This window comes from Vidua chalybeata, chromosome 9 (assembly GCF_026979565.1).
Source record: "Vidua chalybeata isolate OUT-0048 chromosome 9, bVidCha1 merged haplotype, whole genome shotgun sequence".
Classification (NCBI taxonomy): domain Eukaryota; kingdom Metazoa; phylum Chordata; class Aves; order Passeriformes; family Viduidae; genus Vidua; species Vidua chalybeata.
The window spans coordinates 23,193,374-23,209,896 of NC_071538.1; the positions used below are offsets into that span (position 1 = coordinate 23,193,374).

General features: G+C 38.4%; 1 protein-coding gene across 10 annotated transcripts in view; it reads right to left on the reverse strand.

Moving 5' to 3' along the window:
- The window catches only part of PLPPR5 (phospholipid phosphatase related 5), a 214,962-nt gene that overhangs the window by 101,244 nt on the left and 97,195 nt on the right, over positions 1-16,523 (reverse strand). For all 10 annotated transcript variants that reach the window (XR_008432280.1, XR_008432281.1, XR_008432284.1 and 7 more), the window contains 2 exons: positions 7,882-8,058; positions 6,289-6,408 (listed from right to left, as the gene is read on the reverse strand). Coding sequence is in view for 5 of the 10 variants with exons in the window: in XM_053950082.1 (XP_053806057.1) it covers positions 6,289-6,408; positions 7,882-8,058 (297 nt within the window). In the remaining 5 variants the exon portion in view is untranslated. The remainder of the gene's footprint in view (positions 1-6,288; positions 6,409-7,881; positions 8,059-16,523) is intronic.

A 16,523-nucleotide genomic window follows, 5' to 3' on the forward strand; every position in this document is an offset into this window, starting at 1 on the left:
TATACTTCCAAAATCAGCAGGTCACCATCCTGGGAAGACATGCAGAGCATGGGATATAATAACACAGAAGAAAATCCTCCTTCCTCAATAAGCCCTCAAAGAGAACTGCTGAGCTGCTGATCATGGACCTATTGATTTGGACCCTACTGAAGGCCTGTCAATTCATGTCCAATGGACTCAGCAGGGTGATGCATTACTAGGTCAAAATTAATCACTTGCTGATGGCAAGAATCACTGATACAGATTTATGCAGCTGTCTGGTTTCTCGTGCTTTTTCATGCTACCATCTCAGGCAAAACTAGAAATAAGCCTTGCTGACACTCTGCAGAAAAAAGCCCAAACAAACAGCATCCCTCTGGAATAACTACATTTCAACTCTTTTAATTCTGCTTAGATTTGCTGTGACAAGGGTCAGAGTGAAATACTAACTACTGTCAGCAAACAGAGTCACACAGATGCAGGAAGACAAGCAAAGAACCATGCATAAGACCTCAACTTCTCCAATTCCATGAGAAAATTTTTTCCATAAAGTTCTCACAAGAATCAGAAATGCTGAGGGTCTGCTCAATGGCAGCAGTCTCACAGACAAGCAGACCAGCGTTGGTACCATCCATTCTAAGAGGATACTACCAGGCTGGTGAGCAAAGCATGCATCATAATTGTGCTCTCACACCACTAACAAAAAAGGTAAAGCCAAGGGCTTAGCCTTGAGTGCAGGTTTCTGAGGGAAATGATCCACAACTGTATATCTTTTGTTAAGTTTTAATTAATTTCTGTTGATAAGCAATGCTATAATGTCAAAGCAATGAAAAACTTTTTGTGATTTGCAGTTTTCATTATATATATTAAATATTTTTAGCTTTTTTTTTTTACTTTGCTCTTATCCATACAGTTAGAAACATTCAAAAATAGTCATCATCCTAAAAAGAAGACTCTTCTCTTTTTGAAAACAGGACTTTGTAAAATTGTTTGCAATTTTTCCCACAGTAGAGTTTGTTAAATAGAAAAATACTACTGTAGTACCTTAGGCAAATGGCAATTGATCAAACAATAATAATAATGTTATCATACAACTCTCTGAGTCAGCAGAGTGTATTTTCTGCTTTTACTGGAGAAATGAGAGTTTCAGAGCAGCAGGATGCACGGAGGTGGAGGTGCCCTGCAGCCCTGCACAGAAGGCGGGCAGCGCCCGTGCCCAGCCGCGCGCTCACTCGGTGCGCTCCTGCGCACATACGCGATTGCCTTAGAGCAAGGGGCTCGCGGCGCTCCGTCCCTGACAGCCACGAGAAGAGCCTAAGGATGCGTGCTTTGAGGGAGGCTCCTTGCAAAGCATCTTCTTGACTGTGACTAATGCCTCGATTCTGTAACACCTACAACATGCACGGTTGAGGAGGTCACACGGAATGTATTGTTCCACTTCCCATGTTTAAGTATTCGTTTAGCTGAGCATTAGATGTAGTGATCACCGTTTGCATTCAATCAGAGATAATTCTTGTACAATCCCCCAGAAGCAGATTTAAGTAGAAGAATAGGACGTGATTACAAATTCAAATGTTTGACATTGAAACAAAACTGCTTAGGATTTTTTATGAGCTGACTGTCCTGGGTATGTGTGGTATGGTTTGTGAAGCAATGTTGTATTCTATCTCCCTTAACAGATTGTATTATCAAGAGAAAATGGTTGCCAAAAACTGCCTATAAGCCGATGTAAGCACATGGGCAATCATCAAACCATCCTGGAGAAGCAAGTATGGACACCTACGAATGCTTCTGGACATCAAGCACTACAGTATTTGGAGACCTCTCAATTAAAATATTTTGAAGCAACAGAAATGGACACAACTCTCTCCCACATCTTCCCACAGTATGATGGCATAGCATCTTTTTATTTTGCTTTTAGCTGTGAGATCAGTGAGAGGTGATCTCCCCGGAGAGCTGCAGGGAGCAGGCCCGGCTCCCTGAGCCATGGTGCTGTGTGCACACCAGGGCACAGAACAATTGAAGACTTGGTACCAACAGGCTTAAGACGAAGAAAAAAGCAGTAACATTGAGAACTAAAATTTTCTGACATTGTGAAGAAGCTGTTCTGTGTCTCATGAGCAATCAAGATGGAGTAAATAGAAAAAACAATACCCTTTAAATTCTGAGGAGGAAAGCTTTCCTAGTCTGAAAAATACTAGCAGAATTCATTGCAATATCTACACTTACTATTGCTAGAATGGTTTATCACCGTCATTTAATTTGGCACATACACAATAGAACAACAGTTACTGTGTCAAACTCAAGAAGATTTCTGAGACAGTTAATACTGACAGTCACTAAAAACTGATATGATGGGCAACAAGAATGCCACATATTGCAAGAGGAACTCCAAATGCTTATGGCCATTAAAACTTGGAAATGGCAGAAGGAGAGAGAATGTAATCTATGTCTTTTGAGTTCAGTCATGCTGGATAGTCAGTCCTACGGGGCAGTATAAGAAACTTCATTGTAACAAGGAACAGCGACTATGTTTGGGAAGGTTTGGGCACTGCTGACAGAAGTAGCAGCATGAAAGAATGCCAAGCAGAACCTTGGGGAATAAATGCAGTTTAGCTGTCAAACAGAGCACTGCCAAGAACCCACTGTGCAAATAAGTAGTACTGAATAGCTACAGAAAGCACTGATAATCACACACAGTAATTATTTCATCTCATCTCACAGGAGATGAACAATGGCACATCTCCTAACCCAACACTTCCTTCTGAAACCTTCTATCTCAGTATTCTATCTACTGCCTCCATTAGTCCTGAAATACTCCATGTTGTATTTGTATTTGATTTTTTCAAAGCTAGAATACTTATAAAAAATAAATAAGGCTAGCAGAATCATAAGCTACTACATGATGGGTAGGAGATCTCTCTAAGCCCTGGCCAATTTCAGGTGACTTTTGCATGAAAAAATGCCAGTTTCCCCTGAAACAGGAAATACGGTTTGTGACTGCACTTGGATAAAGCTGAACCTCCAAACTCTTCCAGGTACTATCCAGAATATCCCCATTTCTCAGTAATTCCTGAGAAACAACAGAACTCTTTAATCTTGGGTGAGAGGATGAGAGCTTCCTCTCAGCAGGAGGCTGCGAGCTAACTGAAACACCAACAGTCTTGTAAGAGATGAAGAAGGTCAGAGACAGAAGAGAAAAAGAAGCAGATGGGTGAGTGATGAGGTTTCTTTTCATTAATTCTGAGGATGATTATAGTTAAGGTAAAAGCACTAGGTCTGCACCACTGAGCAGGCTCTGGCAAGGATGGCTCAAGGAGACACTGCAGTTACGGCTTGAGTGCATGGGTACCCGTGCAGAACAGCTAAATCATCTGCATGCACCGCAATGAAGCAGAAGTGTCCTGCAAACAGTGAGCTAACCTTGTCACTAAGCAGCAGCAGCAGCTCAGTTCAGAGTATCACAAGAACTTATGCCCATTTAAGTGCACTTCAAACGTAGCTAGAGCTCCACCAGAACTCAGACAGTGGCAGCACGGTGAGCATGCCAGGAGCATTTGTTCTCCACGGAGAAAGCACTGGAATAGCAAGTAGCAGACCTGGAAACAGCAAAGTAATGTGCTTCCAGCTCTGTATGATGCATCATGTGCTTATTCACTTACAGGTGAATTTATTACAAGATAGCAATGAGTGGGGTCCTATCTGGCAGGCATTTCTAGTGAAGTCATTCTTTAAGGCAGGAGTTTTTAATTGCTTGATCCCAGACACCTATATAGTTACTATTTTTTAGTACCAGTCACATGCTTGCATTGCTTCCCGCTTGCACTGCTTTAGCCTTTAATAACTTCAGACAGACAGGATTTGTGCTACTCCCAGTAGCTAATTTCTGACAGTATCCTGTCTTTAATATTGGTACAGGAACTTGTAGACTGTAAACAAGGAAAAAAAGTTTTAAAATTAGCAAAATGTAAATCTATGTGCATTCAGAATATTGAACTGGAATAGTCCTAACTGAAATGTAGTGAAAAGTAACTCATGTCTCTAAAGGAGGAAGAGGCAAACAGCACACAAATTATTTAGCATCACTCTCTCTCCAGGGGAGAACAAATGATGTAAAATAAGAAGGGAATTAAAAAGCAAAGACTAATTCAAGAATTCTTGTAACAATGGTAGTTAATTGAGAATACCTAACTTAATTTAAACCTTAGTTCCCTGAAGTACTTTTCTTAATGCCTTTTATTTAACAGCGCCTGTCTTCCCTCTAAAACTTAAGATTAAACAAAAAAAATTACTTTAAAAAAAGGTAAAAATATCCATAGAAACTCAAAACCTAAAGCACTCACATGTAAGTAACTTCTTCATCAATTATTTGCTAATTCAATTTTAAACTTTCTGGAAGTAGAAACAGAAGAAAGCATTTCCAAGCAATTAGCAAAGTCTTCACCTTATTGTCCTTGCATCCCATGCTCTCTGTCTGAAAAGGAAAATGGCTTTGCAACACAGACGAAGATGAGATCTTAGCAAGTGGTATCACTCTGTGGTCAGTCCCCAGTTTAATTAAAACTAATCTCTAGAGAGAAGCTGCATGACAGCAAACAGCTACTGTCTACTGCCATAAGAATATGGGTTCAGAAGGAAAGAAGCTCATTCATGTAACAGAGTCCTGGGCAGTTCACAAATGGCAGTGGTTGTCCTCAAGCAGAGCAAACATTACTCCTGCCACTATCCTCCTACACTCTCCCATAGCTTTCCCCACAGGGAAAACTAGGCCAAGTCTCTGGAAAAGAACGCTGTTGATCATGAGTGAGAGGTTCTCAAACGAGGTAGAAACATGAAGTTAAAATGAGGTCTTTATTACCAGAAAAAAAAAAAAATTAAAATTTCAATATCCAGAGAATGTATACATATTACCTATGACGGCTTTTGAGCCACAGAAATGGCTTCTATTGCATGAGAGCCTAGCCTTATATAAAACATGTTCTTATTAATGTGGTATGTTCCAGGCCAGATGACAGCTTGTTTTGTTTTGACATTTTATAGAAAGTTTACTGAATGGATTATTTTGAAGATACACATTCAACATCTAAATGCTTGTTCAAGCAAATGAGACTCTGACCTCCTTATGACAAGATGTCAGCAGAAGTAGCTTAGACATACTTGGTTCAAAAAGGCATGTTAGACCATTCTGAAAAGAAATCTTCGTTCCCTTCAAGGAATGGAATAAAAAACCCAGGAGTAGCAGCAATTCTTACTAAAGAACAACTTCCACCACGTTCAAGTGAATAAGACAGATTGGGAAACCTTTCTTATGTTGAACATGAAAAAAATTATCAGAATTAATCTGGAATTAAAATAATACCACAGAAAAAATACTTTTGGTGCCCTACCCAGTGAAGAATTGTTTGCTATTTTCAAATATGGGCATAACCCAATAGATTTTAATGAATTATGACAGATACAGCCATTAGAAAAACTAAACCTTCCTTTAAACTTTGCATTACTAGTTCAAAGCTTCCCCTTGGTAAAAATGTTTAAAATATTTTCTGTATTTGGTTATGCTATCTATTTCAGTAGTTTTTTGCTCATAAAATTAGTCAATCTTACCTAACATATAGTACAACACCATCTTCAAAAAATATAAATGGTTATCACAGTAAACTAAAATAAATTTTATTGCAATACTTACACAAGAAGTCTTGGCATAGCCAGGAGACTCTCACTAGCATGTTCTAGTCTAAAATCCATGTGCTCTCACAAGAGGTCATGGGGTTAGTGCAGTTCATGTATGGCCAATGCTACTCTCACTTCCAAGTGGGCACCCTGTCCTGGGTCTGATGTGTCTGATGACAGAAGCCCCACAGCTGATCCAGAAGGGACTGCATCCCACCCTCTACACCAGGCTGAGGACATACCACAAACAAATAGGATAAATGCCACTTGTACCTGAATTGCAAAGCCCCTTGGGCCAGGGGTTAGACTTTCTTTCTAAGCATTTGAAGAACTTTCTATCTACTGTGGATTATCAGGCAGAGTATTAATCACATTTACTTGAGGAACACAAGGGGAGACGGTCTCAGATCTACTCAGCCTGACTCCATGGGCTTAGCAGCATCTACACCAGTAAAATGATGACATGAGGAGTCTCCCAAGGGGTATCACTGAATTTAATTCCTTTCTTCTTTCTCTTTCACTGACAAGTTTCTTTATTTCAAATCTGATTACCTTAGCACTCTTGTCAGGATAGTTTGTGATCGTCCTTCCAGGAAAGCTACATCTTATTGAATTGTTTTTTAAAAAGTCAGACATTACCTTTTCTAAAGGGCTTTCTACTCTGGGTATGCTGATCATGGGCATCTGGGTCAGATTATCCAGATGAGATTGCTCGTGTTCTGGCTGACGTCCTCTGAAGTTATTTACCACACAAACAACCTAGAAGGGATTTGAAGATAAACAGAATACCTAAGGAACAACTCATTTTTTCAAGCTTTGATCCTGACAATTATCATTAGGCAGAAATGACACCAACTTTTAGTCACAGCTTTACAGTAGAAACACTGAAATGTGAAGTTAATGTTTTACAGAAAATCCTTAATTAATATTTCAAGACACAAGACTTTCAAGCGATTTATTGGTACATGCATCATTTGAGAACCAAAAAAAACTCTTTATCTAAAAGAAAATCCATTACTGAAGCTACACAATAGAACACCAATTATTATCAATCTCATGAAGAAGTGTCTTGCAGCATCACATGGCATTAAACTCCTGGGAAGGCCAGTGCCATCTCAGTTTTGATCAGAAAAGACTTTCTCAAATGAAGAATAAGAAGGGGAATTAGAAGGCAAGGGCCATGCCCAAGTCTGAATGTAACTTCAAATCTGCTCAGGGCAGCAGATTCTCACGCAGGGATTTCGTAATGTGATGTGTAACAGTTTGTGCTTCTACTAATTACAACACTCAGCTGAGCAGTAATGTTGGCCTACTGCATTTTCTTCAAAACACAACTAAATTTAATGTCATGCTACTGGACACCTTGTGTGGAAGGGAACATTTGGAAATGCAAGCAGCTGTATTTTAAAGGAGACTTGCAGCTACCCTTGCATGTCTAGAAGAGACCCCAGTCATCCCTACGAAGGTTCTCAGCCAAGCCATGCTTTCAGATCCAAGATCTTGAGACCAAGACCCTGTGACCCAATAGTCAAGCTCAAAAGTGTTTTCATGGGGGAAGACTTCAAAGGTGTATTTAGTACTATTACAAGCTGCCAGGTAGACAAACCTACAGGCATTAAACAGCAGTGACTGTTCTATTCTACAGTCTTGCACTGCAGATATTAGTGAAGGTGATTAATAGATTGGAAAGTTTTCTGACACAGACTGTAGTCATTGGCAACTGTGATTAACCATATGGTTTTGGAACACAGCTCCAGAAAAGGGAAAGGCTAAACAAAGATTTTTTGATACAGAATAATATGAAATTTCAACATAAACGTGAACCACTATGAAATAAATTAATTAGAGTTATTGTAAAGCCAGAAAAACAAATGCTACCCTATTCTCTGATTAATGTGGGTACCACTATATCGAATTGAATACTTTATCCATTAAATCATAACTATGTGTTATTTTGAGGAATATATACTTCCTGCAAGTGGGCCTTGCTGCATAAATTACTGTTTGAAATGCTACTATCTGGTTTATATGGAAGGCAAAAGAGATAATGGGATCAGTCCTTTTTTGACTTCACATTTCTGAGTGTATGTAAATACTACTAAGGAAACTGATGACTAATTAAAAAAATTAAGAAACGTGTCTTTTGTTATTTAGTTATCTGAAGGCTTTTTTAGAGATACAAACATATACATTGATTTTTTCCAAACAGAAGTGACAAAGACACACACTTACCAAAAATACTGCTATAGATACTCCAATTACAAATCCTGCTATTACATCTGACCAGTGATTTCGATACTCTGCTACTCTGTTGATTCCAGTAAGGAACGCCAAGCACATTAAACCCAAACACAGAACAGGTTTTGCAAGCCTTGTTCCTCTGGCTTTCACTGTGTTGGTGATATACATCTGAAAATTAGAAAGGAAGAAAGTGTAAGACTGATGGATGTCTCCCACTAACTGGTAAATAAAAGCTCTATATTTCATTTGAATAGAGTATGTGTATTTGGTGCTTTTTTTTCTGGAGTGGGGGAGGGTGTAAAGAAACTAGGAGGTAGAGCAGTAGATAAAGTCATCACATCCTTTTCCTAGGAATACAGAAGAAGAATCAGCCCATACAGCAAACTTGCATTTTACATGAACCTGAAAAGCCTACAGAAAGTCAGACAAATTGGACAGTCCTATCCAATTACTCTCAGTCTGTGTATTTATTTATGAATGCATAGAAACAAAGAGACTGATTTTTCACTGGGCACTGTTGACAGTAACAGAAAAATATTTACCCTGAAGTACTATTAGTACTATTACAAGCTGCCAGGCAGAATAAGAAAGGGAATACATAAAGACCTTGTTTTTATTTGCAAAAGCCTTTCTTCCTTATACACCATTTCTTAATGTGACTAATTAGTGATTTGTCAAAAATCAGTGAAATGGTAAAAAAGTGTCAAAGAGCAGTGAAAATTGAACTAAATTCCAGCATCTACTTTTATAAATATAGTTTCAACCAGTGAATATAACAGTAGTTTCAACCAGTGCTGAACTAATACAACCCCATGCTTCACACAAACCAATCTAAATGCTGCAGGTTTTATGCATCAGACTGAGAAATCCATTTGTCCTGCTGCAGTCTAATTCTCCCTGTGCAATACTACTGAATTAAAAGCAGTGCCTGATAACAGAGCAGCTCTTCTGCCCTAAGAGTGCATTAGTGACTACCAGATTTAACCCAGCACTTTCCAAGCTCTGATGAGCCAATAGAAGAAATTAATACCAAATATTGGACTTTCCATTATCTTGAATCTTAGCATTAAGACCGCTTGCAACACCCCTCCTCCCCACCCCCCAAAAATCATATTTCAACTAACAAGATTTTTGACAAAAGAAGTTTCTACTCTTTGCAGAAGATGATTCTGTAATTAAACCACTGAAACCCTAAATCTTTAAATTTTAAACAAGATTTAAGTTTTTAAACAGAAGAATGCCAGTATTTCCTATGGGGTTTCACTAGAAATTCCAAATTTGTAATGCCATCACTTTGGACTGCAAAGGAAAACAGATGAGTCTGCATTGAAGAACCAGTACCACTTCTTTGGCCAACAAATGGGCAATCCTTTAGGTTTGTTTGGGGATCTTTGTACTGTCTGAAACTTCGGTGGCATTTACCAGGGAATCAGTTTACAAAGTGCTGCAACAATCCAGCCAAGAAGCAGTTTAGAAAGTGTGGTTGTAGTTACAATAAATTAAGAGAAGAGTAGTGGTCAGTGCTTGTCTAAAATGAGTAACATCTAACAATATTTTTGTTCAAAACACTAGAGAAAGATCCATGGCTTAGAGGATGAAACAAAGCTTAATCTTCAAATAACATCAGAGAAGTGCAACACACAAACCTTCAGTGTACTTTATATGATGAACAGGAAACCAGTAGAAAGATTTCTACTAATTCAGACAAAGGGAAGGTTTGGAAAAAAGAGTTTTGGGGTTTATCTTCAAGACACATTCTCCTCTCTTCTTCCTAGATCATTTCAGAAACAGTTTATTCTGATTATTCTTTTATCTTAGCTCCTTGTAATTTTGCAGGCTGTCTTCAGTGAGCTACTCTTACCATGTGGAAAGGTGATAAGAGAACTGCAACTTTAATATCCAGCTTTTTAGCCCCACTGGTTTTCTCCAAGCTATAGACAGTACTGCACACTGAATGAATTCAGCAATCACCTGGTTTTGGGAGTCTCATTGTTCTACTGGATACTACCACCATTATCCATACTCACACTATGTGTTAGGACAGCTGGTGCTAGAAAAAACACTGGAATATTTTTAATACACAATAAGAAAATCAAATTTCAAATACAGCTTGGGTGAAGTTGACATAGGGGATTTAGCAGGAAGCTATCCTGCATTTAATTCTGAATTGCGTTATATTAATTGAAATGACTTCTGAGAAGGAAAAGCTCGCTTGTTTAAGGAAAGTCAGAGTGACATATTTTATCTGTAACAACTGGTCATTGCCCAAGAAAATTATCTCAATTTTTAATAAGACAAAACACATTATAGTACAAGTACTTGATTCTGCAGTACTTCAATCACATTTTAACATTTTTAATACAAAGTTGAACCCAAAAATGTTCTGCATAAAATTCTCTCAATGTTTTTACAACAAAGCATGTCCTTCAAATCCCTACTCAAAGCACTGAAGAAAAGCAACCACAGATTCATGCTGTGCCTCACATGAGTTGAGACCTCCATTTGCCAAGTCCCCTCCTTATATGAGCAGTCATGGTTGTCATGCCCAGCTCATTATTCAAAATAACCCGAGGGTTCTGCCAGCACAGGTACCATATCTATCTTTTCTTTAAAGAACAGGTACTACTCATGTAAGGAATAGCATTATATTACAATACAAGAGAATCAATAAAACAGGCTAAACTCTCCTGAAACAAGAGACTAAAGGTCTGTATTTGCAAAACTCTATATAGCAAATATAGCCTTCTCCAAGGAAGGATTCTTAGATACCCATTTTTAAACTTGGCCTCTTGCAGCTCTAGTATAACATTAACAGTCAACTACCTGATTTACACTAAGAATAAAATATAATTAAGCAGCTGTTTTCTTCTTGATTCTGGTGGAAAAACTATAAACCAGCACATTCAGTAATTGACAAAGAATAAACAACCTGAAAAGATGACAGGATGTTTCACTCACTTTTAATAAATATTAAATGCAGTATCAACAAAGAAAAATAGCTCAGTGATTTAAAACATTAGTAGGAATGCATGACAGTATAACTTTTTACAGGGCTAAAGATGCTTACTGAACAATTTCATCTTCATTTCTTTTAAGAATAAAAACTGGGGGAGGAGTTTTCTAATGAAAGAAAACTTTTACATTAGTCAACAGCAAGACCAGCAGCAGAGATTTTGTATGTAAGGTCAAGGATTGATACAGTAGTTAGGATTAATATAGCAGGCTGCACATTCCCCTGCAACATCAGAACCACAGTGAATCTTCTCTCCAAGAGCTTCTGCTATCACTGTTCCTTTTCCTGAAATAAGATTTTAGTATTAAAAGATATACAGATGTCACCAGTAAGCAGACACAGGCAGAGAGACATGTAAGGAGGTGGACTGTTACCTGATTGCACAATATAACAATATTTATTATGTTTTCAGAAAACCAAGCATTTGACCTTCAGTCTTCAAGATACTGGAAGTGAAGCTGTAAGAGATCCTCATAAATTTAAAGAAAACCTTTAATTGAAGTGGGTTTGAAAATATGAATTTAAAAGAAATTATCACCTTCACCACCAAAACAAAGGAAGCTGCGTGTGAAGTTTCTGATGTGACTGGCTCAAGCCACAGTGTAAGGAACAATCATAGCCTTGGCATTTAGCTTCTACTGGGAAAGTACTTCAAAAGTGTCAGGTTGCAAGTCTCATGTGAAGTTTGTCCTAAATCTACTACAAATAAAATAATTCCAAAACATGTTAAGAAAAGAACAGGAACTCTATGTAAAGTGCGGGACAAAGTGGATTCCTGGGCTATGCTGCAAGCTCTTTCTAGGCATCTTTCAGCTATCTTTAGGCCCACCCACACCAACATCTAAGCACACAAACACAGGTGTAACAGGTACCAGAATCCCATTTTAGCTACATTGGAGCTACACTTCAGGCTGGGTGCTCCAGCCAGGAGGAAAGAAAATTTTCCTTGCTGATTTCATCAGCCTGGGGCCCAGGGATGCAGGTAAGAAGATCCCTTCTGCATCTGCTATTTCATTTCTCTCTGATTTAGATGCCCTGGGAGACTGACAAAGACCAATCCATCAGTGGCAGTGAACAATGACTCATAAAGCAACAAGAATGAGGAAGAAATCATTGTACAGGCACCCATCCCAGACAGCACTTCAAACATAATTTATGTTTTCTTTTGCTTTTACAATGGGTTAGCATTAAAGAAATTATCTTGAACTATTTAAGTAATATAAGTAATGTTATAAATGTTCCATCCAAGGAAATTTTCAATATCCATCAGACCTACAAAAAGAGAAACACATATCAAAAAGCTGAAAAAATAGTGGGCTGTTGTAGTCTACAAACAGGTTCAGTGTTTACTTAGAATTCAGTTTGACAATCCAAAATCTTTTAAGCTTCCTTTGGTAATAATTAATGGGTCAAACTATTTCTAGAGCAAACCAAAGTCATGTTTTCAAATCATCTGGGTCCTTTTTTACTGTCCACTGAAGGTTTCTTTTAGTGTTTCTTAAGCCTCCTCCAGCTTCCTCTATATGTTTCGATCTAATTATTTATGACATTAGACCGAAATTAGCTTTCAAAGTCCGGGGATGGCTTGGCAAAAGGAAAAGAAAGCTCCAAAATTCCGGACCTTACTATTAATTTTCCCACTATAAGCTCCCCACAGCTGTAACTGTAAAACAACTGGAGAAGGTAAGAGGTATCTTTCTCTGTACCGAGACCGTAAGACACCTATTACAAAGGCTGTTTTCTTGAGGATCTGAATTGTAAAGAAGAGCTGACTGACATGACATTTATCCAGGTCTTTAGAAAAATTCCTGGATCAAATGGTAATATTATTTTATTATTTGGTCTGAAAGAAACCAGTGCACTCAATTTGTGAAGCTCATGACATATGTTTTATTATCAGTATTGAGGGATACTTGCTGCACCAGATACTGAAAAGAAATTCCACATTCCTAGCACTGTTCCTGAAAGGCAGCCAGAAGAATCCTTTCATTTCCTAACAAAAAATGGACAACAAAGTCAATTCAATGAGGTAGCTCTGCTAGTCCTTTTCCTCCTAAACACTCCCTTAAGTCTGTCTGAGAAGCCTGTCATGCCTTCACCAGCTGCCCATTTAGCTGGAATCTAACAGGCACTTTAAGACAAAGGACAGGCGAGACTACACCTACACCTATAACTGGATCAAGGAGTGACACTGAGGAGAACGTCACCATGTTGCCAGAACTGGTACCCAGACTGTCTTGTTGTCTTTTCCCAGTGACTTATAAACACACTGAACAGCAAAATCAATGCAGCAAAATGACAGGAGTAAGAGCCTTGCAGAAAACATGATCACAGGCCAAAGAAAAGTTCTGCAGAGAAGAAAAAATTACTTGTAGGCTTTACAATCTGCTAGTCCTGTCTGAAGTCATGGTTGAGGCCAAGGGTTCAGAGTACAAAGCAACAAAAGCTGCTTACAGACTTAAGGGCTGTGTCAACTATCAAGACATGAAGCCTGTTCCTCTATCATTACAAACCCAAAGCAAGCCTGAAATGTGTACAGTAACACAAAGTTAAAACACAACCCTACCCAATTGCTTTTGTGCAATGTAATAAGAACAACAAAAAAAGGGCAAAACTTCATAGAATTAAAATTTCCCTTGAACTACAGCTAGCCATGACCAATCCCCTAGGTCTGCACTACCAAAGGATAATTTTTAGTGACAAGTCTTAAATTTAAATATATGGGATTAGACTGACTAAATCTTCATATATCACTTTGAAATCCTAACAAAAAAAAGACTCATGACTTCTACTTCCTGTGTCTCAATTGTGGAAAACACACTAAGTACTTGGCTGCTTCAAAACTCACCTCTAATTGTCCAGGCTAGATCAGCTTATGTATATAAAAATTTGTCTTATACAATTATATACTGTTTAATTTGTCTGTACTGTTTAATTAAAGCTGCAGTGTTTGCCTTAATATCTATGTAGCAAATATTGTTCCAGCTGGGTGAATTGCAATGCTGGTAAGAAATGAAAGTAGATGCAGTCAACTTATTAACCCAACTCAACCAAAACCAAACCAACGATCTCCAATAAGATCAGAGCAGACACCTAAGGAAAAATCCAGGCACCAGCCAGATTAGTTAGAGATTTCAGAACAGATTTACAGTAGTTCATTTTGAAAACACTGGTACACTGAAAAGAATAAACCTGAAAGTCTGAAGAAGGAAGGCAATGCATGTGTGTTTGGAGCAGGGTAGAGAGCACTGCCATTCAATATTTCCATTGCTAAATCTCTCTTGATAGGTACTGGAAGTAATGGAGGTAAACACTACAAAGCTCTAAATACTAGCAAAACAGCTGTTTGAAAACGACTGTACTTTCAAGCAGGAGGGGAATTCTGAGTTACCATAGCAGCCACCCACTCTCAAAAGGGAGAAAAGGGGGAAAATGGAAGACTCAGGAACTCAGATGAAAAAAGAAGCTATTGTTAACAAGACAATATGCACAGATGCTAGGTGATAAGGATGTGACTGCACTTAAATGGAATGAGATAGGTTTTGCTTCTAAATTAGTTGATTCGTGAAAAATCACACAAGTCTAAAAGAATTTACTTCATCACCTTGGAGAGCAAGGACCCTGGGGTCAGCTCTTTGTGTGGTTTTTTTTTTTTTTTTCCTTTAAGCTGGTTTTATTTTGTGCCCAGCTGGCTGAAATAACCAGGGAGGATTCCATAACAATTTCTCCCTCTCTTCAAAATTTCTGTTAACCAAAAAGAAAGAACATATTATACCAAAGATTATATGCTAATGAGACAGTGAGTAATATATGGAGATCTTTATGTCCATGCTCTCAATAACTGTTGTAGCATGGCTCATAGAAAGACTAGGCTACTGTTTCAAATCTTCTACTCCAGTGAACAGTCATGAGAAAATTGTAATTTAGGGCCAACTATCCTGATAAACATCATGGCAGTGTAAGGACATGACCCAAATATTGGAACATTGAAATTTTTTTCCCTTGGAGTGTAATAAACAGTATTTTTAGTTTCAGCTATGCTTAGAATTAAAAAAAAAAAACCAAAAAAAACCCCAAAACAACGAACCTGACAATATTGTAACAAGGAGCTACTACAGGAACTCAGAAGTCCTGAGAGTAGTTAATAGTGCTATAGTTAAATGACAGCAGTGTCAAGCACCATGCAGGAGTAATGACATAGGATATATTAATTTCTAAAGTTACTGAAAGAGTAAATAGTAATGAAATGGATCTCAGCAGCTTCAACTTTTTATATTGCTAACTATACATTGACCACAGACAAGGTTTGCATAAAGTATTCTTACTCATGTCAAAAGCCACTTATATTAGGTATTAAACCTTACTGATGTCTGCTTTTTGTTTTTAAAATGTATTAATACTATTTTACTTCCTGCTTTGCAGTAGCTGAATAGCTGGTTTCCTAGTTATTCTGACTCTTGGCAACAGTAGAAATCCAACTTTACAGATGGATGAGAAATATAGGAGTAATTAAAATAAAAAATTCTGAGTATTTTCTAAAATAGCTTGCATCAAATTTAGTATGTTTTATCCTTAGATATCTCCCCAAATAAAACAATACTAGAAGAAGATTTGTACTTGCCTCAAGTTAGAATAAAAATATTATTGTTCATCTCTTATTTGCAAACACTTGACTGTGCTAACTGATGATCAACATCTCTTAAACAGATATTGCTCACCAGGAACCTGGTAAATGTCACCATCAGTGCTGCAGATTTTAAGCAATTTAAGCACAGGTTCTAAAAACCTGTGTAGAAGCACTGAGTTGACACACTGAGGCTGGGATCTTTGCCATGTTGTTAAGTATCAACTTCTAGATCAGTCAGGAATTAAAAGCTGGCTCAATTGGTATGTGCTGAAAAGCAATACACACTCACACACATGTATATCTACATGTGCATATATACACACACACCTATGGGCAGGCCACTGTTCAAACACTGAGGGAACACAAGGGCTCCTGCAAGGACCACAAAGCTCCACACTCCTGCCTAGTTTCCCACTGACACTCTGAAGGCAGCCCTGGCCTCATCCAAATGGCTGCAGAGGGCTGTGAGTACCAGCACAGGTCAGGTAAGACACTCCCACACTCATCTGCTGGGGAGAACTTGTCCCCAGCAAAGGAACAAGATGTGCTTGCTCCTGCTTAAGACTAGAATGATATGCACTCCAAACTACACCGGAGTTACTTGAGTGAGACTAAATGGTGACTCTTCCTCTCCCCTGCCCCTCCACAACCCATACAACAGCTCTGATCCAGGCAGTCAACACCAGGATTTATCCCAGTGCTGTTCATCACTCCCTGTAAAAGAGAGGAGAGGGAAAAAGGGGTGCATTGTCTTGTATCCCACTTTATTGCATAATAAGAGCCAAACTGACTTTGCATGAGGTACCTATAAATACCAATTCTGATACCAAAAGACACACAGGGATATTGAGAAACATGCAGAGATCAGACATACATATAGCTCACCCTTCTGTTTCACCTCACCAAAGAATATGGCCATGTGTGATGCTACTGATCTGCAGTGGGTTAAAACACAGAGAGGTACCACTGCCAGTCAGAGGAAATCCCTACCCT